Source organism: Grammomys surdaster, unplaced genomic scaffold (assembly GCF_004785775.1).
Source record: "Grammomys surdaster isolate TR1022 unplaced genomic scaffold, NIH_TR_1.0 165, whole genome shotgun sequence".
Lineage (NCBI taxonomy): Eukaryota > Metazoa > Chordata > Mammalia > Rodentia > Muridae > Grammomys > Grammomys surdaster.
This window is the reverse complement of record NW_021604613.1, coordinates 11903197-11925280: the sequence shown is the minus strand read 5'-3', so window position 1 is coordinate 11925280 and position 22084 is coordinate 11903197. Positions and strand designations below refer to the sequence as shown.

General features: G+C 43.2%; 1 protein-coding gene across 1 annotated transcript in view; it reads right to left on the bottom strand.

The window, feature by feature from the left end:
- Positions 1-22084, bottom strand: part of Aox1 (aldehyde oxidase 1) — a 72984-nt gene that overhangs the window by 38693 nt on the left and 12207 nt on the right. Inside the window, exons 4-15 of the mRNA XM_028765575.1 lie at positions 18440-18548; positions 16266-16392; positions 12492-12553; positions 11412-11501; positions 10158-10238; positions 8886-9030; positions 8136-8228; positions 7903-8054; positions 7644-7737; positions 6098-6207; positions 5311-5495; positions 4334-4496 (exon numbers count right to left, since the gene is read on the bottom strand). Of these exons, the coding sequence (XP_028621408.1) occupies positions 4334-4496; positions 5311-5495; positions 6098-6207; positions 7644-7737; positions 7903-8054; positions 8136-8228; positions 8886-9030; positions 10158-10238; positions 11412-11501; positions 12492-12553; positions 16266-16392; positions 18440-18548 (1411 nt within the window). The remainder of the gene's footprint in view (positions 1-4333; positions 4497-5310; positions 5496-6097; positions 6208-7643; positions 7738-7902; positions 8055-8135; positions 8229-8885; positions 9031-10157; positions 10239-11411; positions 11502-12491; positions 12554-16265; positions 16393-18439; positions 18549-22084) is intronic.

The following is a 22084-nucleotide window of genomic DNA, read 5'->3' as shown; positions in this document are numbered from 1 at the left end:
ATAGCTCTAAGTGCCTACAAAAAGAAACTGGAGAGAGCACACACTAACAACTTGACAGCACAACTAAAAGCTCTAGAACAAAAAGAAGCAAATACACCCAAGAGGAGTAGAAGGCAGGAAATAATCAAACTCAAGGCTGAAATCAACCAAATAGAAACAGAACGAACAAAACAAAATATCAACAGAACCAGGAGCTGGTTCTTTGAGAAAATCAACAAGATAGATAAACTCTTAGCCAGACTAACCAGAGGGCGCAGAGACAGTATCCAAATTAATAAAATCAGAACTGAAAAGGGAGACATAACAACAGAAACTGAAGAAATTCAAAAAATCATCAGATCCTACTACGAAGGCCTATACTCAACAAAACTGGAAAACCTGGATGAAATGGACAACTTCCTAGACAGATACCAGGTACCAAAGTTAAATCAGGAGCAAGTAAACCATTTAAACAGTCCCATAACCCCTAAGGAAATAGCAGCAGTCATTAAAAGTCTCCCCACCAAAAAAAAGCCCAGGACCAGATGGTTTTAGTGCAGAATTCTATCAGACCTTCAAGGAAGACCTAATACCAATTCTCTTCAAACTGTTCCACAAAATAAAAACAGAAGGAACATGAATTGCTACAATTACACTCATACGCAAACCTCACAAAGACCCAACAAAGAAAGAGAACTTCACACCAATCTCCCTTATGAATATCGATGCAAAAATACTCAATAAAATTCTCGCAAACAGAATCCAAGAACACATCAAAACAATCATCCATCATGATCAAGTAGGTTTTATCCCAGGAATGCAGGGATGGTTCAATATTCGGAAATCCATCAATGTAATACACTATATCAACAAACTCAAAGAAAAAAAAACACATGATCATCTCACTAGATACTGAGAAAGCTTTTGACAAAATTCAACATCCCTTCATGATAAAAGTCTTGGAAAGATCAGGAGTTCAAGGTCCCTACCTAAACATAGTAAAAGCAATATACAGCAAACCAGTGGCCAACATCAAACTAAACGGAGAGAAACTTGAAGCAATCCCACTAAAATCAGGGACTAGACAAGGCTGCCCACTCTCCTCCTATGTATTCAATATAGTACTGGAAGTCCTAGCCAGAGCAATTAGACAACAAAAAGAAGTCAAAGGGATACAAATAGGAAAGAAAGAAGTCAAAATATCACTATTTGCAGATGATATGATAGTATACTTAAGTGACCCCAAAACTTCCACCAGAAGACTCCTAAACCTGATAAACAACTTCAGCAAAGTGGCTGGTTATAAAATCAACTCAAACAAATCAGTAGCCTTCCTCTACATGAAAGATAAACAGACTGAAAAAGAAATTAGGGAAATGACACCCTTCACAATAGTTGCAAATAATATAAAATACCTTGGTGTGAATCTAACCAAGCAAGTGAAAGACCTGTAAGACAAGAACTTCAAGTCTCTGAAGAAAGAAATCGAAGATCTCAGAAGATGGAAAGATCTCCCATGCTCATGGATTGGCAGGATTAATATAATAAAAATGGCCATCTTGCCAAAAGCAATCTACAGATTCAATGCAATTCCCATTAAAATCCCAACTCAATTCTTCACAGAGTTAGAAAAGGAAATTCTCAAATTCATTTGGAATAACAAAAAACCCAGGATAGCGAAAACTATTCTCAACAATAAAAGAACTTCTGGAGGAATCACCATCCCTGACCTCAAGCCGTACTACAGAGCAATAGTGATAAAAGCTGCATGCTATTGGTACAGAGACAGGCAGGAAGATCAATGGAATAGAATTGAAGACCCAGAAATGAACCCACACACCTATGGTCACTTGATCTTTGACAAAGGAGCTAAAACTGTCCAGTGGATAAAGGACAGCATTTTCAACAAATGGTGCTGGTTCAACTGGAGGACAACATGTAGAAGAATGAAAATTGATCCATTCTTATCTCCTTGTTTAAAACTCAAGTCTAAATCGATAAAGGACCTCCACATAAAACCAGATACACTGAAACTAATAGAGGAGAAGATGGGTTAGAACCTCGAATACTTGGGCACAGGGGAAAAGTTCCTGAACAGAACACCAATGGCATATGCTTTAAGATCAAGAATTGACAAATGGGACTTCATAAAATTGCAAAGTTTCTGTAAGGCAAAGGACACTGTCAATAGGACAAAACGACAACCAACAAATTGGGAAAAGATCTTTACCAATCTTACATCTGATAGAGGACTAATATCCAATATATACAAATAACTCAAGAAATTAGACTCTAGACAACCAAATAACCCTATTAAAAAATGGGGTATAGAGCTTAACGAAAAATTTTCAACTGAGGAAACTGGAATGGCCAAGAAGCACCTAAAGAAGTGTTCAGTATCCTTAGTCATCAGGGAAATGCAAATCAAAACAACTCTGAGATTCCATCTCACACCAGTCAGAATGGCTAAGATCAAAAACTCAGGTGATAGTAGATGCTGGCAAGGGTGTGGAGAAAGAGGAACACTCCTCCATTGTTGGTGGGACTGCAAGATGGTGCAACCACTTTGGAAATCAGTCTGGCGGCTCCTCAGAAAATTGTACATAGCATTACCTGAGGATCCAGTTATACCACTCCTAAGCATATACCCAGAAGATGCTCTAACATATAACAAGGACACATGCTCAAGTATGTTCATAGCAGCCTTATTTATAATAGCCAGAAGCTGGAAAGAACCCAGATGTCCTTCAACTGAGGAATGGATACAAAAAATGTGGTACATTTACACAATGGAATATTACTCAGCTATTAAAAACAATGAATTCGAGAGTTTCCTAGATAAATGGATGGAACTAGAAATTATCATCCTGAGTGAAGTAAGCCAATCACAAAAGAACACACATGGTATTCACTCACCTATTACTGAATATTAGCCCAGAACCTTGAAATACCCAAGATTCAACTCACAGGCCACATGAAGCTCATGAAGAAGGAAGACCAAGTGGGGCTGACTCGGTCCTTCTTAGAAGGAGAAACAAAATACCCAAGGGAGCAAATATGGACACAAAGTGAGGGACAGAAACTGAAGGAGGGGCCGTCTGAAGACCATTCCACCTGAGTATCCATCCCATGTGAAGTCACCAAAGGTAGACGCTGATGTGGATGTCAGGAAGTGCATGCTGATAAGAGCCTGATAAAGGTGTCTCCTCAGAGGTATGCAAGAGTCTGACATATTCAGAGGCAGATGCTCATAGCTAACCTTTGAACTGATCATGGGGTTCCCAATGGAGGAGTCAGAGTGAAGACTGTAGGAGCTGAAAGGGTTTGTGGCCCCATGAGGAGAGCAACAATACCAACCAACCAGAGCTCACAGAGTCTAAACCACCAGTCTGGGAGCACTTAGGGAGGGATCCATGGCTTCAGCTGTATATGTCAGAGCAGAGGGCCCTGCTGGGCATAGGTGGAAGAAGAGATCCTTGACCTCATGAAGGCTGGACGCCCCAGGGGGTGGAAATTTGAGGGTGGGTGGTGGGAGTGGGGTGGGTAGGTTGGGATACATCGACAGAGAAGCAGGAGGAGGGGTGAAGGGATGGGGGTTCCTGGGTGGATGGGGTATGGGGTAAGGGGATAACATATGAAATGTAAATAAAACATCCAATAAAAAATATATAATTAAAAAAAGTTATTGGGTTGGTTTCTACATGGCTTCTCATCTGGCTGGGTTGATGGTAGTATGAGGCTCATGAGGACAATAGGTCCACGTTCCTTAGAACCAGAAAAGAGTTTCCAGAGAACTTTTTTCCCACTGTGTTTCTTTAGGCAACAACCATGTGGCCCTTTGATAAGGGGAAGCAGACAAACGAATGTCTGTGCATTGCTAGTGTTACTAAGTACGACCATTAATACCCAGCATCCCTCTGAAGCACCAGGCACTATGCTAAGCCTTTTCCTTATGATGACTCTCTTCATGGTGCTCCAGTGGCTGCCGTCATTTAACGAATAAAGGAAACCCAGACAAGAAAACCAAGCATAAGGAAGTAAGCTTCATTTATAGGCTTCAGTAAATGAAAGAAAGTGCATTAAACTCATTAATAAGTTTTCTCAGAATTATCCAGATATGCCATATGTTTATTATGAAGTGGTAATAACTGAGTAGTGTTAGGCAAAGCCCTGTGCAGGTCTGAGACCTCCTTGGAATTCTTCCTCAAACTCACAGCTATGCACAGGATAGGCCAGTGGACACGCACCAATAGGATGTGATTCTAGCTTTTCATCTTCGGTAATGTACAGCTCCCCAGCAGGGGCTGGTACCTCTGCTTTGAGCAGCCCAGTCCACGGGACACGTTCCACTCACCTCCCTCTTCAAACCCTGTGACACCTCCAGGTAGAACTTGAAGAGGAAGCTGATGATGAGGGTTCTCTTGAATTCCACCTTCCCTCCAGGAGCCGAGCCTGCAAGGGTGACTTCATCCAAAACCAGCCTGCACGCTTTGTCCAGCATCTCTTCATCCCAGGGCCTGTGAGAGGCAGAGGAGGAGACCCAGCTCAGCAGGTTCAGCTGATAGATAAGGCAAATGGCTGTGATCTTCACAGGAACCAGGAGTGCAGGCTGTACAGCCAGGCAACCCAAGTTTAGGTTGGTGTGCTACTCTCCAAGTGTCTGGGCTGGGTCCCACCACATCCTCCACCAGAGTCCTCAGCTCAGGATATGCTCACTGCCTCTTCTACTCCTGTGACACTTCTGCATGCCAGGTTCTGAATGAGCACTGTGCTTACTCACTTATAGAACCCTCCCAACTACTCTATACGGTAGGCATGGTTCTCTTCTTTGACAGAGAAGGAAACTGAGGTCCCATAAGGTTAACAGACTGAATGAGTTCATGGAGTTAGAAGAGACTGAACTACAGCATGCATCAGGCAATCTGATTTGTTAAAGCAGTGGTTCTCAACCTGGGACTCGAACGACCCTTTCACAGAGGTCACCTAAGAACATCAGAAAACACAGAGACTTACATTATTTTCCCCACAAAAAAAATGTAAATTTATAGTACAGAGAATGGGTGTCCCACCCCACTCTGTCTTACATAAATACATGTACAGACACACATGCACACACAAACACAAGCACACACACACTTGTGTGCTTATACACACTGCATACACAGATTCTATAATGCTCACTTGGGAATTTGCTAAACACAACACATGGAACTGATTCTGAAGTCGGGTTGGAATTCCCAGCCATGAAACTGTGAGCATTTTTTTTCTCATTACAGTTTCCCCCAGGGCAGGTTGCTCTGTTACCTGGAAGCTAAGGACACAATGTCTTACCTTCCGATGAGTCTCTGACAGGAGTTCTTGGCACTGATGGTGGTTGGACCGACACCTCCATACAAAATGGATAACTCTTCAATGACGCCACCCCCTTCTTTAAAAAGGACTCTCATTCCAGAGTTGACAATCGCTAGTGCATTCTGTTGTCTCTGGGCTTGTCGGAAGGCTGACACAAACTCCCACTGAAGAAAAGAGGCACAAACAGAGCTCCCCTGAGAGACAATGCCATGCCTCAAAGGAGGCCACCATCCCTGCTGACACCTCATTATCAGAGTTCCCAGAAAGTCAGTCTCCATTGTTTGAGCCATGAGTGTGTGGTTCTTTAGGACGACAGTCCCCTAAACCACCACATCTCTCGAGGTAGGCCTCATTCTACCACTGTACAAAGCATGAGCCTTGGGCTTGGGGTGATTCAGTAATTAGTTCAGGTCTTGAAACCAGAATGCAACCCTCAGTCTATCCAACTCCCAACCCCACCCTTTCCCCTCTACATTCCACTGCAAATGTCTTTTTTAAAAAAAGCTTCTTTCAAGACCAGGATCTAGGAAGACCTATCTCACTCAGGGACTAAGTTCAAAAGGACAAAGGGTATATTAAAAACTGCTTAAAAGTAACCTTATAGCTTGTGGCAGAGGAAGAGAGGTGTTCTAGCTCTAGAAATGTCAGGAGACTGCACAGCAGGGTGACAGTGACTGTGCTGCACACATGCCCCTTGTCACTTCCTGGATGAGCTCACTCAAACTGATGGGGGAACTGGGAAATGAAGACAAAGGGCCATCCTTGCCTTCCTGGAACAGGGGATGTTTACTGAGACCAAGACTTCCTGAGGCTTAAGATCCTCTTCAGGACACTTTCGTAGAAACTGCTCATTTAAAGGGATCTGCCGTTCTCCATCTGTGGACAAAAGGACACCTTCAATTCCGTGAACAAACTTGGGGAATAATTCTACTGCTTGTGGTGGGATGGCAGTGGCAGTGTAGGTGTGTATGTGTGTGTGTGTGTCTTCTCTGACAGCATCCTTCGATGTTTCTCCCAGCCTATCCCCTCCTCCCTCCTTTTGTCTTATATACTTGCTTGCAGATAAAAACACAGAGTCTCCTAAAGAACAGAGACCTTAGCAGTCTCCTTCCCAATGGCACAGTTGGCTTAGGGCTTTGCTACCAGGGAGTAGATATTAATATCCCTTTTGCTATTTGATGAATTCAATCCATAACCATTTCATTTTTTTCTATAGCCAGGAGCCTTATTATCTATAGAAGTGAATTATCAGAGCAACCTTTTAGCGATTTTGGAATTTGTGCACCAGTGAATGTTATTTTATTTGGTTATATCCCATCCACAGCATCTAAAGAATCTCAGTTTTTTGGTTGGACTGGCAGCAGGAACTGTTTAAAGCCATAATAAAGTATAGCTGGGAGGAAAACTCTAAAAAGTTTTTGTATTTGTATTCTTTCATCTAACCCTACTTCTCATGGCAGGAGATTTTACAAAAGTGTGCTACTTAAATTGATACCCCGAATTTAAATCTTCCTCCTTAAGATTATTCCGTAGTTTAGACATTATAAGGAGTAGATGTTTCACAATATATATAACAGAAAGCTAGCTCATATCTGTAAAAGCAATCTCCATATATTTTTAGAGGCCCAAATTATAAGAATTCCCTAATAATTATTAGACAAAATTGGTGTAAGAGAAACAAAATCCCTGCACTGAATTTCAAAAATAACACTCAAGAACATAAGTACAGCAGGCAGTCCAATAATTACTCAGTTGGAAAAGATCTGTGTGCATTCAATGAAGACAAGCTAAGGACAAGTCCAAAGCAGGACATTGGAGTCAAATACCTGGTACCATGGTGGTGTGTCTCCAACAAAGGGCTCGCTGGCTCTCAGAGCCTATGGCCTTCACCAAGGATCAATTCACATTAACCCAAGACATGAATGCCGGAGGCTCCTTGTCACATTAACAAGAACAAGCATGTCCATTGTAGGATAAGAAAACACCTAGCAGATGTGTGTAACTATGCTAGGCTATGAATCCCAGGATAGGTATAAATGCAGCCAAACACATTTGTAAATACAGCATCAGGTCTCAAGGCCAAATTGTTTGGTCCTCTGATAGAGCAAGGTCTCAAGAAGAAACTGATGGAGAGACTGGCAGATAGTATTAAGACAGACTGACCAACTTTTCGGCATCAAAAAGGCAAAGGAAAACTATTATTACAGTGAATAGTCATTTTCCAAACTGAGCTTCCTTCCTCCCCAGAGGTGATAGGAACAAATTAAGGTTATAATACTGACCCCCGGCCCCAAGCAGAAACTGCTGTTTACCTTTGGATAGTAAGTTGAGGGTACAGTTGCCCACAGCCAGAAGAGGATTCAGATCTGAGTCCAGATGTCTGCTCACAATGTGGCCCCCTAAAGACTTTTAAGAACAGTTACTTTACTTTCACTTGTTACATAGTTACAAAGCATAAGCACTAAGATAAGGCTCTAAGTCCTGCTTTAGAGAGTTTCTCTTCGTTTGCTTAAAGAACAGAAAGGACTCATCTAAGACATGAATGCCCGAGGTTCCTTGTCAAATACATACAGCCATGTTCCTGATCTGGGCACCAGCCAGAGTTCTCAGGTGCTTCAGGAGAGCGCGGTATGTCTGTGTCTTCTCTTCTGGAAGCTTCCAGACTACATCAGCCAGAATGTCCTTCACCTGATCCAGGCTGAGGCCAGCACCCAGGGTCAGCCCTGAAGTAAAGCCTTGTGTAAGTAAACCACGTGATCACTTGATAAGTGCATTTCCAAAGGAAAAGAGACCTAAGAACTCACCATCCTGGTCCTGGCTTATGACACTCAGCTCTTCAATTCTGTCAGGAGAAATTATGATGGGGTGGAAGACACCTTTAAACTTTACTTCAGGCCCTGGGGGGTTGTGAGAGAGACACAAGATTAGAACAAAAGGACGCTGACGACTCTCTTTATTTTGAATTATGATGAAACCAATGTCTTTGGACATATGAAAGTTATTTCCTTTTATTGGTCTGTTTATTGCAAAGCAGAGACAGTGGCTGGTTAAATTTAGGGAGTCTTTGGAATTGGTAGCTCTAAAACTAACAATTGTGCATTGTAGCACACTCAGATCTCACTTGAAGAGGATCCTGGAGGCCCTTCGAAGAGATGGGCAACCATGCCAGGCCTATATGGAAAAAGTGAAGGCTCCAAAACTGCTGTTTAAATAAAATATGCCATAGCCACTGAGAAGCCACCAGAGAGGAAAGACAGAACAGTTCAGGATGAGAGCCACTGTGGTACCCAAATGGAAAGCCAGGATACCTGCACCCTGATGCTAGCTTACCATGGGACCACCAAGCATGCCTCTGCTCCAGTGAGGCACAGGGCATTCCTGATGCTAGCTTACCATGGGACCAGCAAGCTTGCTTCTACTGCAGTGAGGCACAGGGCAGGCAGTCACCTAATGCTGTAACATTTTTTGAACAATACTGGGTTTTCTGCTATTTTTCTGACATCAATGCATAGAACTTGTTCCCTTATAAGACGTCCCAGGAAGAGTCTACATACCCACAGAGGTGTACCCCATGACAATGGGGGCCTGGGGATGCTTGAATTTAGCTTCCACAAGTTCCTTCAGGGTCACAGGGGAAATCCACGTCACTCTATCACCACAAAATACTCTGGTCTTTGGTGGCTGTTTCTCAGCTATTCTCTATTGAAAAAACAACAGAGATGTGAGAGAGCTTGTGACAAAGTTCTCCTGTTTTCACTCTAGAGAAAGAAAATCTTCTAAAAACCAAATTTTGTGAGCTAAAATAGGGGTTTCCCAAGAGTCAGAGTTCATGGTTAAAGCCTGACACAGTTTACACATAGCTACAGCTGCCATCGGCTCTGATATCTCCCAGAAACTCATTTTGACATTCACTAACATAGCAACGTGTTTAATTTTGCCAAATCGTCCGACAGAAAAATGAACTTCCGAGTAAGTGGGTGGAGAAAACAAGCTGATATTGAAGGACAGTGATTGCATGTCTGTGACTTTTAACAGACATCACCAGCTGTGTTTGACATCCTCCCACCCCTCATGGCAGCTCCGCCCTCCACCTCTTCCTCGGCCCACACATTCTGGACTCTGAGGTGAGGACGACAGATGGCTGGCTGGCATCTATGTGCCCATCAGTTTTTTTCTTTGTAATATTTTATTAATTCTTTGAGAATCTTATATATGAATGTTATACACTGTTATTAAATTACTCCTTTCCTCCCCTAATTCCTTCAAGATTCATCTTCCACACTCTCAATCTCCTGAACCCTCGAAACTTCATTTCCTCCTTTTTTTTCAAAACCTACTGAGTACAATGTGTGCTATCTATATACACATGGACATGGAGCCATCCACTGGGTCATGGACAACCTAGACCATACCTTTGAAGAAAACTGACCGTCCCTCCCCTCCAACCCCCAGCCTTTAACTATTGATAGTGTGTGACCTAAGGGTGAGGGACATGAGTGTCTCAGCTCTCCATGCTGAATGTTGACTGATTTGTTCTTGAGCAAACAATGACCTCATGAATGCAATGGTTCTGTCATGTTCAGAAGATACCCTTCCACCTCTTCTCCATGGTCTGAGTCCTGGGGTGGGGGTGGGGAGTGAGAATGATACAGAAATCCCATTCATGCCGAGTACTCCACAGATTATTTCTCACGCTTTGACAAGCTGTGACTATCTGCTCTCCCCTGACAGTGTCTGTCTCTAAGGAGATCTGAGGGCTGCACCATGAGCTTTGGAGAAAGCCTCTCCCAACATTTCACCTCTAGATGAGCAACTGCTTTCCTTACCATTAGCTCTGGGGGAAATATCAGCTCTTGGGTTGGGTCCAGTGGCAGAAATTCTTCTTCCGAGAACAGTTCTGGATTTGTCTTTAAAAAAGAGACAATGACAGAAGTTATCATAGTACACCCTATTCTCAGGAGAGATCTCTGTCACAACCCCTGTGGGTACCCAAAACCACACAGTTTAAACTTTAGGCTTTTATACACACTACATTTTTCAAAAAATCATTCTTACCGTAAATCTTCGCAATATACTCTAGTGTAAACATACCATAAACCTGTCATTTCACTTTTTAAAAAGACTCTGTAATTACTCGTTGGCATACCTGAATTACCAGCATCACCTGCCTTGTGCTTTGGAGTCATTCATTATTAAGTAAAGCAATGGTTATTTGAACACAGCACTGCATTACTGTGCTAGTCAGTCTGGTAGCCATGACATCTACTTAGTGACAGATGGGCAGGTAATGTATGCCCCATGGATACATTGGACAAAAGGTTGGTTCACATTCCAAGTGAGACAGAGGAGAGCATAGTGAGAGTTCATTACGCTATTCACAATGGCCTGTAATTTGAAACATAAAGATTTCTGGAATTTCTCACATAATACTTTCAGAATATGACTGAGCACAGGTAACTCAGATTGCAGGAAGGGAAACAGTTGGGAATGGGTAACTTCTATATTATTGTCAAGCACCTCTACTTTAAATTTTTTTATAAGCTGAGACTGGAAGAAGATGGCCAGACAACTCAGGTATGGTGGCACATATGGTGGTCATTGAAAATGACAAAGTTGGTGTGATAGATTTATAAAATAGAGTCTTTTTCTTTCAGTTAGTGCAATAACTGCATCTGTTTGTGGGGCAGAGAGGCACTCCAGTATATGCACAGGACGAGATTGCGTAATTGCTTAGCATCTAGCATCTCAGACACGAATCGTTTCTGTCTGCTGAGGAAGATTCTAATAATTATTCTGAAATAGTCAACTAATTGTCAAACACAATTACTCTATGGTGCTACAGAACTATGAGAAGCTACTTCTCCCACCTAACTATACCACAGTACTGTCACCTCTCCTTCCTCCATTCCTCAATTCCCTGTAAGCTGAACTTTTAGAATAAAAGGAGACAGTGAGCATGAGAGGGGAACATGTTGACACAGTCAAGTTCATCAACCTGGGGCAGCCACTGATTCTTCTGAGGATGACGACAGCCACCTCATGTCTTGAACAACTGTATAACAACCTCACTGTGCACTGACCTCATCTCCTTCCTGAAATTCTGCCAATCCATTTATTCCTTGATCCAAACAGCACACACCATTTTCTTTACTTTGACAGCAGCCAGAGGCCTGATGGGGGGAAAAAACACACACACACACATATACAAAACAAGCCAGTCAGAATTCCACGGGGGATTCTATTGTTAATTGTGTGCCTACAGTGGAAGCTGTAGAACCTATGTTGAAAGGTGTCATAAAAGAAAGCCATTTATATTTCAGCATAGCCAAGTTAATTCTACTGAAAAACTAAGTTTACAACAAAGTCTGAATACCAGCGACTGTTTAATGAAGTTTATAAAGGTCTTAATAGATAATCTTGCCATGTAACAATGAGCATTAACTATTGCTATTCCTAATACTAACAATATTTTAAATACCACTAATAATACTAACAAGAATCGGCATCTTACTCTGATCTTATCTATGGGGTATTGATTCCGTAGTTCATCCTGCAGAAATGATCTTCTGATGGTGTGGGAGGACCAGCCATAACTATATGTGTTTTGAATGCCACGGAGGAGGCTGTTACTTTGTATGGGGACTTAAAACCAAAGGAAAACAAAGCAATGTCTTTTGTGGGTTTTTGTTTATTAGTTCTATTGATATTAATGATTGAGTGTCTGCTGATTAGTAGGTGGTGACTGTGTCCTGGAGATGGACACCCTCCACTATCCAGCAGCCATTCCAGTAAAACCTGGACAACTGTGCTATACTGTGACCAGTGTCATGTTGTGTCATGCACATGTACATATCATGTTCACAGAAGGTTACAGAGGGCCCTAGGCAGGGTCCCTGACATAGGTAGACAGATTGGGAGCAGCTTCTTGGAAGGAATGACTTGTGGTCAATGTCAAACTGCTCAGATGCTCACAACTTGACTCTCCAGGCAATGAGGTTAGGCCTCTCGCCCGAGAATGCCACACAGGAATTGTAGACCTCATGCCAAGAAGTGGTCCTGTATTAGCAGAAATGGCTGTGGCCATAATCACACCAGCGGGCACTCCTGCACTGTTTTATTTTGGGGAAAATACATTTGACCATGTACTTCTCTCTACTTACTTTACAGAAAGTCTTGCACGCGTCAATTATGGGCCTGTATCCAGTGCAGCGGCATAAATTCCCTGAAAAAGCAGAACCGGCTTGGTTATCACTCAAGTGCCCTGGACGAAGGCATGGCAAGCCAAGTGGAGCCCGCCCATCCTTAGAAGAAAGCTCTGTTTGATGTCTTAACTTTGACATCTTGTGTCTGAAATTTCATTTTACATCAGCATCTTGGAACACTTAGTCAAGAGTCCTGAAGTATATTGTAATATCTCACATCTGTACTCACTGTCTGTAAATACACCCTCTTCTTGGGACAGATGGTCAAGTGACACAAGAATTTTAAGACAAAAACTTGTTCTGTAGTTACAATCAAGAAGGAAACTTAAAGGAAACAGCAGCCACTTTGAGATGTTACTGACATAAAAGTCCATATTTGTCTAATCAACCCATCAGTGGTTGATGCATTCAGAGACAAGTGTGCCCCTGGGGGTCCATCCCCACAGTCCTTACCTGAGCTTACCCGCCACCCTGGGTTTCCGAATGCCATCTATTTATTTACTCATCCAGCAGAAAGAAGGTATTTACAAAAGTTGTACCGTCTCAGCGAGTGTTTAATGTCTAACATAGTCTTGGTAGCTGCGGGATCCAGGTTGAGCTTATTGGACTTACTCATTTTGCATAACAAACTTTGTAAGCTTTGATCTATATAAGTCCTCGTTTTCCCCTTCTCCCACCTGAGATAATCACTATTGGATCACAAGTCGATTCCCTGCTTCTACAAATTGGACTATTTCAGATTCCCTGTATAAGCAGGATGATACAATGTTTGCTCTCCTGAGTCTGACTTGTTTCAACTAGCATAATGTGCTACGAATGGTCCATGTATGTTGTTAAAAGGGGGTCCATCATTCACCAAAGAATGAGACCTTGGACTGAAATAGTATGTAAATGCAAAGAGTGTTTCATTCTACAGAGGTCTAGCATGCTGGGGTCTCCCATTCATTCATTACCAAGAGAGACATCCAAGCGAGCTCGCAGGCCTGATTCAAAGCACATTAGGGAATTCCGGGGTAGGTGACCTCTGTGTTAATCTGTTGGGTCCATCTCTACGGACATTCCATTACCAGGGTGTGGGGACTGGAAACTGTTGCTGGGGAGATCTGGAAACTGTTACTGAGGAAGTAGCTGAGGAAGTCTGGAAACTGCTGCTGACCCATTGTCCTTGCCTCAGGCCAAGTGGCTGGGACATTCCATTACCTGGACATGAAGGCTGGAGCCTGGGGGTTTTTTCTATTAGTGATTGGCTTGCCTGGGCCGCCCAGTTTTTAGGCCTCCTCTCCTTAACTGCCAATTTGAAATCTATCATGGAATCAGTCTCACCTTCTCACAAGTGGCAGGATTTTCTCCCCTCCCCACTTTTCATAACGTTACAAACAGTACTTTTTCTTTTTTTTAATGACTTATTTATTTTATGTATATGAGTACACCGTTGCTCTCTTCAGATACACCAGAAGAGGGCATCAGACTGCATTGCAGATGGTTGTGAGTCACCATGTGGTTGCTGGGAATTGAACTCAGGACCTCTGGAAGAGCAGTCAGTGCTCTTAACCACTGAGCCATCTCTCCAGCCCCATCCCTCCCCACTTTTCAAGAACGATTTCCTCCTTATTAATACTTACTGTGGCAGCTATCAGTTTTTGACAGAGGTAGAGCAAAGGAAATAAGGAGAGACAGAGAGGGAAGTTTCAGTTGATAGAACAAAGTTACTCTGTAACAGTAAAGAAAAGGTAAGTAGTTTCTGAACTTGGGAGACAACTAAGCACAAGATTTACCATAAATCTGTGGCCAGTGCTTCTCTTACAATGGTTCTGTGTTCTTACTCCATCCTCAACATAAGGTCATATTTTATTTGTGTATGTGATCCATGTGTGTGTTCCTGTCGTGTATATGAGTACATGTGGAGGCAAGTGGTAGACACTGGGTGTCTTGCTCAATTGTTTTCCACATTATTTTTGAGACAGGGTCTCTCACCAAGCCTGGCATTTATCAATTCTACCAGGCAGGCTGGCCAATGAGTTTGCTGCTCATTTGCAGTGATGGTTATACCATCACGCCCAGACTCTTACACAGGTGGTAGGAATCAAAACTCAGGTTCTCACCATAAACACTTTACTGACAGCCATCCCCTAGCCCCTGAGGTTTTATTTTAGAAACAACACAGAATCAAGTCTCTAGTGATTGGTTCCCCCAAATCTTCATTATTTATACATTCCCTATGCATGTCTAAAGCATCCTAAAATCTGAGAATCTTTTGTCAGTGTTTACAGCCATAAAGCAACGATGTGAGCTCCCGGAAATCAGGCAGGACCCAGTCTGGGTGCCATGTCACTCCTTTGTACTGGGGTTCCCTCCGAGAGCTGCAGAAGCCTTTCACAGAGGATGTAAACATGAGAGCTTTAGACTCTGTTCTCTGAGCAGAGATAAAAGAGGTAAGAGACAAAGACAGATAGAGCCAGGGAGCATTTCTTCTAATGCTTAAAACTTCTTCAGAGCCTTATTGATGAACACACACACACACACACACACACACACACACACGCACGGGTGGGGGATTGAATTTGGAGTGATCACAGCTCAGAGTGGAAAGGTGTCATTACAATAAGTATCTGCTACAGTGAGGGCATCTGGACCTAGAAGCTGTAAGATCACTGACTCTTCACTTGGGCTTACAGGATGACACCTGTCACCTCTGCCTCACTTCAGTTTGTCTCCTTTGTCCTACATTTGAGTGAGATTCCTGATCCACTCTGCATGCCTGCACGCAGATCTTTACAGAGTGTTTATTCAAAACCGCTATTCCTCTCCCTTCAAGGCTGAGCCCACCAAGACAACTAACGTGTTCTTAAGAGCTACAGGGACAGTTCCAAATATCCTGTCCAGACTCTTGAAGTGGTACCCACACGTCTTCCATTATTGTCCTATAACTCCCAAGGACAGTGGAACTCTGCAGACAGACTGCCAAGATGAGCCTGTCAGGTTAAGGAGCAGCCTGAGACCAAAGCTGAGGCTCACAGCTTGATAGATAAACCTCTGATGACATCAATGGAGATTACCCCTGAGGAACAGCAGCTTCCTTGTCAGCACAGGGGAGGCAACACTGAGGCCCAGCTGTGCAATCCCCTGCCTCTTGCACTGTGCCCTCTACTTAAAGCCAGTGTTCTGGAAAGCAGGATTAGGAGACACTCAGTCTGCCTTCTTTCACCAGTATAATCCCACCAAGAATGTCAATCCCTTCCTGCCCTACACCACTCTTCCCATTTCATCTCTCCAGGATGAGACCCCGTTTGGGGGTGGAGATTCTCCAGAGTCAAGCCTCTCTCCTTGGACTCCACTAACACACTCAACCAATAGGAAACAGCGGGAACAGAGCAAGATTCAGACATTACATGTCTTCTCCAGGGTGGATGAATAACCCAGCTTTCTGACTGGAGAAAACAAGAGAACGATGTGGAGAGAGAGGCGGAGGCTCAAGCAATCCATCAGTCAAACGCAATGTGCAGATCTGGCTTGCAGGTTGACTTCAAGAGACCAACTCTTTCCTACAGGTGGGATAATGTATAATAAACCACTCCCTCTAAATCTCAGCTTCTCCATCTATGAAATGAAGATAATGGCAACTACCTTATAAAGTTATTTAAACTAATTGCTAAATAGCATTTAATTTAGCACATATGATAGGTGTCCAATTATTACTGTCATTATCACTTAAAAAAATAAAGCCATACTTACCACCAAGGGCATCAGTTAACTGATCTAGAGTGGGCTCTGGATGGTTCCTGAGCAGTGCATACATGGACATCACCATCCCAGGAGTACAGAAGCCACACTGTGTGCCATGACACTTGGCAATCCTCTCCTGGAAAGCACAACAAGGTTAGAAACACAGACCCTGTGCTCTGTTCCAGGTCTAAAATATCAAAGCAACTTCCACAGGACATTCTCGCATTCAGTGAATAATGGGAAAAGGCCTTCCAAAAGCCTTCATCTCATCTCAAGTGGCTTCCTTTGAACTGGTCAGTCTGACTTTTGACCCCTATAAGCTGCCTGACTTTATTTAAGACACTGGTTCTGAGCCTTTGAGTGACCAGGGAGCTTACCAGCTTACCATTTCTGATGGCTATTCCCAGTTGTAACTGTACTATTTCTGGAATGAACTACAATTCAGAAATGGAGGGCACACCTGTGATCCATATCTTAAGGCTAGAAGACACCTATTTTTGATCCTGACTTTGAGACACAGTAGCCATGAGAAGCTTAGGCTCAGGCAAGGTGGTGCACCTCTTTATTCTCAGGAGACAAAGGGAAGCAGACCTCTGAGATCAAGGCCAGCCTGGGACAGAGCAAGTTCCAAGCAGAACCTTAGATCCACACCATCTGCTGCTGGAGACCTACATAAAGATGATGGAAGAAGAAAGGTTTCTTCCTTGCCTGCTGGCACTCACGTGCCAGCTCATCTGTTGGAACCTACTCCTTCAGTATAACAGCTAAAGTATTACAGAAGACCAGCTGAAACAACTGGACTCGTGGGACTGAACAACTACTAGATTCTTGTACTTCTCATTCACAGTTGCCCATTGTTGGGTTAGTTTGACTGCTTACTGTAAGTCATTCCAATAATTTTTCTTAATATATAGAGATGTTCCATAAATTCTGTGACTTTAGAGAACCCTGACCAATACTCCAGTCCCACCCCAGTAAAATGCCAGCTCAACTGACTTAGAGTGTCAGGGGTGAGATAAAACTGTGTATCTTTTAAAGACTCAACACACAGTAAGGGTGTGTACCACTGTAGTAAAGGAAGTAGAAGAAATAACCAAATTATATTCAACTTGAAAACATGGAATACTTAGGCATGAACATGTGCATATCTCTCTCACACACACATGCACACCACACACATATGCACACACCGCACACATGTATATACCACATACATGCACACACCACATAGGCACAAACATTCAGTGTATCACGAATGACTTGATCTTCCCATAGCTGCGTTAATGCTCTAGCATGCAGGAGTTTAGAAGCACCAGAACCCAGAGTCCAATCAAGATAGAAGGACTGCCTTATTTCTTCCGTATTGTTTCCATCCCTTCCATTTCCTATCTCTTTGGAGTAGGGCTTCCAAGAGAGAAGTGCGCTCTGGCTACTGTCTCACAGCAGCATTGCACCAATGAGAGCTCAGCGTCAGTTGAAAATGAAAAGGGCTCCTTTGCTTGTGTGAGGGCAAGTCTCACAGGATATCCAGGCAGCATCCTCTTCTGTTAGCTTAATGGGTTTCACAACATTAACCCCGAGCTGTTTATCACATCTACAGAACGTGACGTTTGCCTATTTTCTACTTGGCTCCCATCTTCCACCCACTGCTAGGTTCGGACCGGGAGTGATGGTGTGTTGGAAGGAGCATATCCACTGGTGAAGGGGTCTAGGTCTGAAGACAGCTCTCAGAAAGGCATTGCTCTAAGAAAAGCTGCAGACTCCATGACAGAGCCTGTCCTGGGACAAGCCCAAGCTCAACACGTCTTTTGGGGCTGAGGTGTGTGTGTAATATGTTCAACTGGGCCTTTAAATCAAATTATCTTTCACTTTGCAACAACAACCTCCAAATTGCATGTGTCACTGCACCTGGTGGGTGTCCCCCTCTGGGTTTGGAGATGCAGGACGGATAGTCTCTCTAATCAGAACACAGAGGAAATGACGCAGGTGACATTAGAAATTCCTTAAGAAGGGATTCTTCTAGTCTTCCAAAGCATGTTCCCAAGAAGCCAGTTACTCATGTATCCCAGCATCCCAGCTTAACTCTCAGCTCCAGCTGAGCTTTATGAGGGACCGAGCAGCCCAGCCCAGACTTCCTACTCTTTGTAAATCTAAGTCCCCTTAGGGGAGCAGGGCACCCTCACCTGAATAGGATGAAGTCTGGTCCTCGTGTTACCTATGCCTTCTACTGTGGTGACTGCTGTACCATACAGAGAGCAGATGGGGGTCAGACAGGCATTGACTGGATGATGCCTTCAGAATGAAAAAGAGAAGCACAAATTACAAATTACATGATATTAGTGGGAACAAGGACTGAGGACTGAGCACTCCCTGGGCGCCTCCAGGAGGAGGGTGAGGAGTGCTGGCCCAGGCTCTTTATCTGTGTTCCCTCATCAGCTCATATTCATTTCACAGACACAGCATCTGAAAATCAGAGTGATCTATTCAGGGTCACAGCTGGAGTGCCAGTGGCAGAATTAAAATTAGACCTCATAATTCCAATGTCTGAGTAGCTTCAACCAACTTAATTATTTTCCTTCCAGATCGGGGCTGACACTCTCTAATTGCATGCAACTGGCCATGAACCTAAGCTGCTTCCATCCTGTGGGTGCAGCTGGGTCACGGATGGTGGGGCAATAAAGTGAGTTTGATACTGTCCTTCAAAAGAAGACATAGTGTCAGGTAAAGAGTTATTCCACCCTATGGGACCACTGCTAAAAATGCCCAGTTCAAAATAACACTTAAAATGTTCTCATTTACGAAATACAACTACAGATGGGCAACAGACACAAGAGGCAAATGTTCAAAGTCCATAATAATTTGAACTGAACAATGAGAAACACCATTTTATCAAATGAAATCATAATATTTTTAAAAATCATAATATCCATTATTAATAAAGGCCTGGGGAGATGGGACTCCTACCACTCATAAGAGTGGAAATATGCTCTCTTTGAGTTCTTCTGGGAGACAGTTCGTTTGAAAGCCATAAAAATAATTTTAAACTTCATATGCTCATTAACTCTGCAATTACACCTTTGTAGAAATAGCATAAGTAAATGGTCATGGACATACAAACATTATCCATAAGATGGTTCACTGGTGAATCCTAAAAAAATCCCCTACTTGGGGGGTTGGTTTTGATGCCTCAAAATATTGTAGCACACAAAGCTATTAAAATTGCATTTATTATTTTAAAAGTATTCATGAAAATTTAAGAAAATTTTGCATGTTTAAGCAGAATATAAAGTTTGTTTCCACAGAAGGATAAAAGCAAAAAAAGAAAGAAAGAAAGAAAGAAAGAAAGAAAGAAAGAAAGAAAGAAAGAAAAGAAAAGAAAAGAAAAGAAAAGAAAGATATCACTCATTGATAAGTTAACATAAGAACTGGGTGACTATCTACGTGCTTGTGTGCCAGGCAGAGCTACAGGTATTGGGATTCACTAGTGAACAGAGACAGAACAATCCCAGCAAAGTGTGCATTCTAGCCCAGGGAAGATAGACAACTTGAAAAGTCACTGAGACCATGAGAAGGACTGCAGATAAATGAATGGCTTGTGCGGACAGAGGGGATTTGACTTGTGTGGGGGATCAGGGAGAGACCAGAGCATCGATGCTTCTGCTAAACTCTGGATGATCTGAAGGAGTCCAACATGAATGGCAGATGGATAGCATATGTGTGTGCCCTGAAGTGGGAATGAGATCACACATCTACAAAGAGAAGGAGACAGAAGGAAAGTCAGCAGGGGCGAAGCCCAGTGGATGCGAGAGCCTGCTACTACCCAAGGCTAGAATCAGGCAGATCCCAGGTAGCAAGTGCCAAGGAAGGCTTCCCAATAGCAATGAGTTTGAACACTGGCCTAATTGTACTCATCCGCAGTTTAAATGTAAGATCATCTTGCTTTAAAACCAAAATAAGCCAGAAAAGCTACAAAATCATACAAAACAGAATTCATCTCCTCAGGAGTTTTTTTAAGCTTCTCTGTGTATGGGAAGAGTTTGTTTTATACATATATATGATGTTTTAATTTAATTCTTTCAGAATTTCATACATGTATACCATTTATTATCATCATACTCCTGCCTCTTCTCCCCTAATTCCTGGATGTACCCTACTCCCATTTCATGCCTTTTTTTTTATAACCCACTGAATCCAGTTTGTGCTACCCACATCCTCCGGGTGTGGGGCTATCCTCTGAAGAGCACCATATGCCACACCCTAAAGAAAACTGGCTCACCCTCCCCTGGCAACCACAATTCTTACTGGGAGCCGACTCCTAGCAGAAAGCGGCTATCATCTTTGCAGCCATCTCGAGCCATATACCCTGACAAGAGATTTGTTTTCAACAGCCCACAACAGCTGAGCACACTCTGGTAAACATCTTGTTTTTCTCACATATCTTGTTTTGGTGTTTCATGCACAGCTACAAGGCGCACGTGGTATCCACGCTGCAAGGCACATGACGTAGTGCCTTCAGCTGTGTTCTCCTGCTTGTCCACAAGGGCAAGGCATGTGGTAAAGCATATAAATACCCAGGATTTCCTTTCAATAAAAGAGACTTGATCAGACCCTCTGTCTTGTCTCCATTCTTCATGTCTCTTGCCCTTCCATCCCCACTCTCTCTCTTGCTAGACCCTGACCCGGGGACTGGAGCAGCAGCTCAGGCAGGACAAAGTGGCCCCCAAACGTGGGGCAGAACGAGTCACAACAGATTCTCTATTGTGTCAAATCCTAATAAGAGGGAAGATATATGAACAGTTGCTCTCAGTCCTAAGATGTAGTTGCTGTACCTCTGAAATGTAAGGAAAATGAAGAGTCTGTCTTATATAGGAGTAAGGAAGGAGAAACCAGACTGTTAAGTCAGCAGACCATTAGTGGTCACATGTAGTTGGGTATAAAGGGTTAAAACACAAAGCTGGACTCTTCCTCACCAATGTGCCCTGGGTTGGGGGTTGAGGTAGTGGCTCAAAGTGGAAGTGAGGAAGGGACTGAAAGAATTTCCCCAGGTGTCCAGGTTCTGTAACAAAGATCAGAAGGGGCAGAACTGAGAGAAAACTCTAGGCTTTCACTGAGTATAATGTTATCATGTAAGGGGCTAAGAATAAGACAAAATGGCTGCCAAAGATTTCATGACTCCTAGAAGGTAAGAGAGGAGCCCAAAAAGGAACTTCCGGTGTTCTAAAAGGCTTCCGGTCAGGCCGTGAAGCCTGGAGGGGTTTCTCAGGGAATGCAGGCGTGGCAGAGCCCTGGCTCCTTCTCAGACCCCAGTCTTCACCTGGAATGTGGAAAATGAGGAAAGGTGCTTTAATAAACGCATGAGTGGAGTCCCAGAAGAAGAGGGAAGAGAGTCAGAGGTGTCATTAAATACACGAAACAACAATGTGTTGAAGATAAATGCAGAATGTAAACAAAATAGGAAACCATGGTGGTTTTAAGCAGGAGAGTGATGCTGTCTAATTCTTCCTTGGAGCAGAGCTCTCTGGTTTTCGATAGAGAATGCTTGCATGGGAGATGTTAGTAGGCCCTGACTACAGAGTGTGAGCATGGCTTCATTCTCTACTGCCATTTCAAAGCATCCTTCCTTCCCAGACAGCACAGACTCGGGCAGCCTTTCGATTCCCTGAAGGGGGTAATTTTTTTCCAATCTATTCATATTCTTGTTTGTCATGGGAACCCCCAGCGCTCAGCATAGTTCTTCCCACATGGTAGATGCTTCACATACATTCACCAAATGAGGGAATAAAACAAGGGAGCAAGAAGGTCACTCACAGCTGAACTTTGCTGCACCT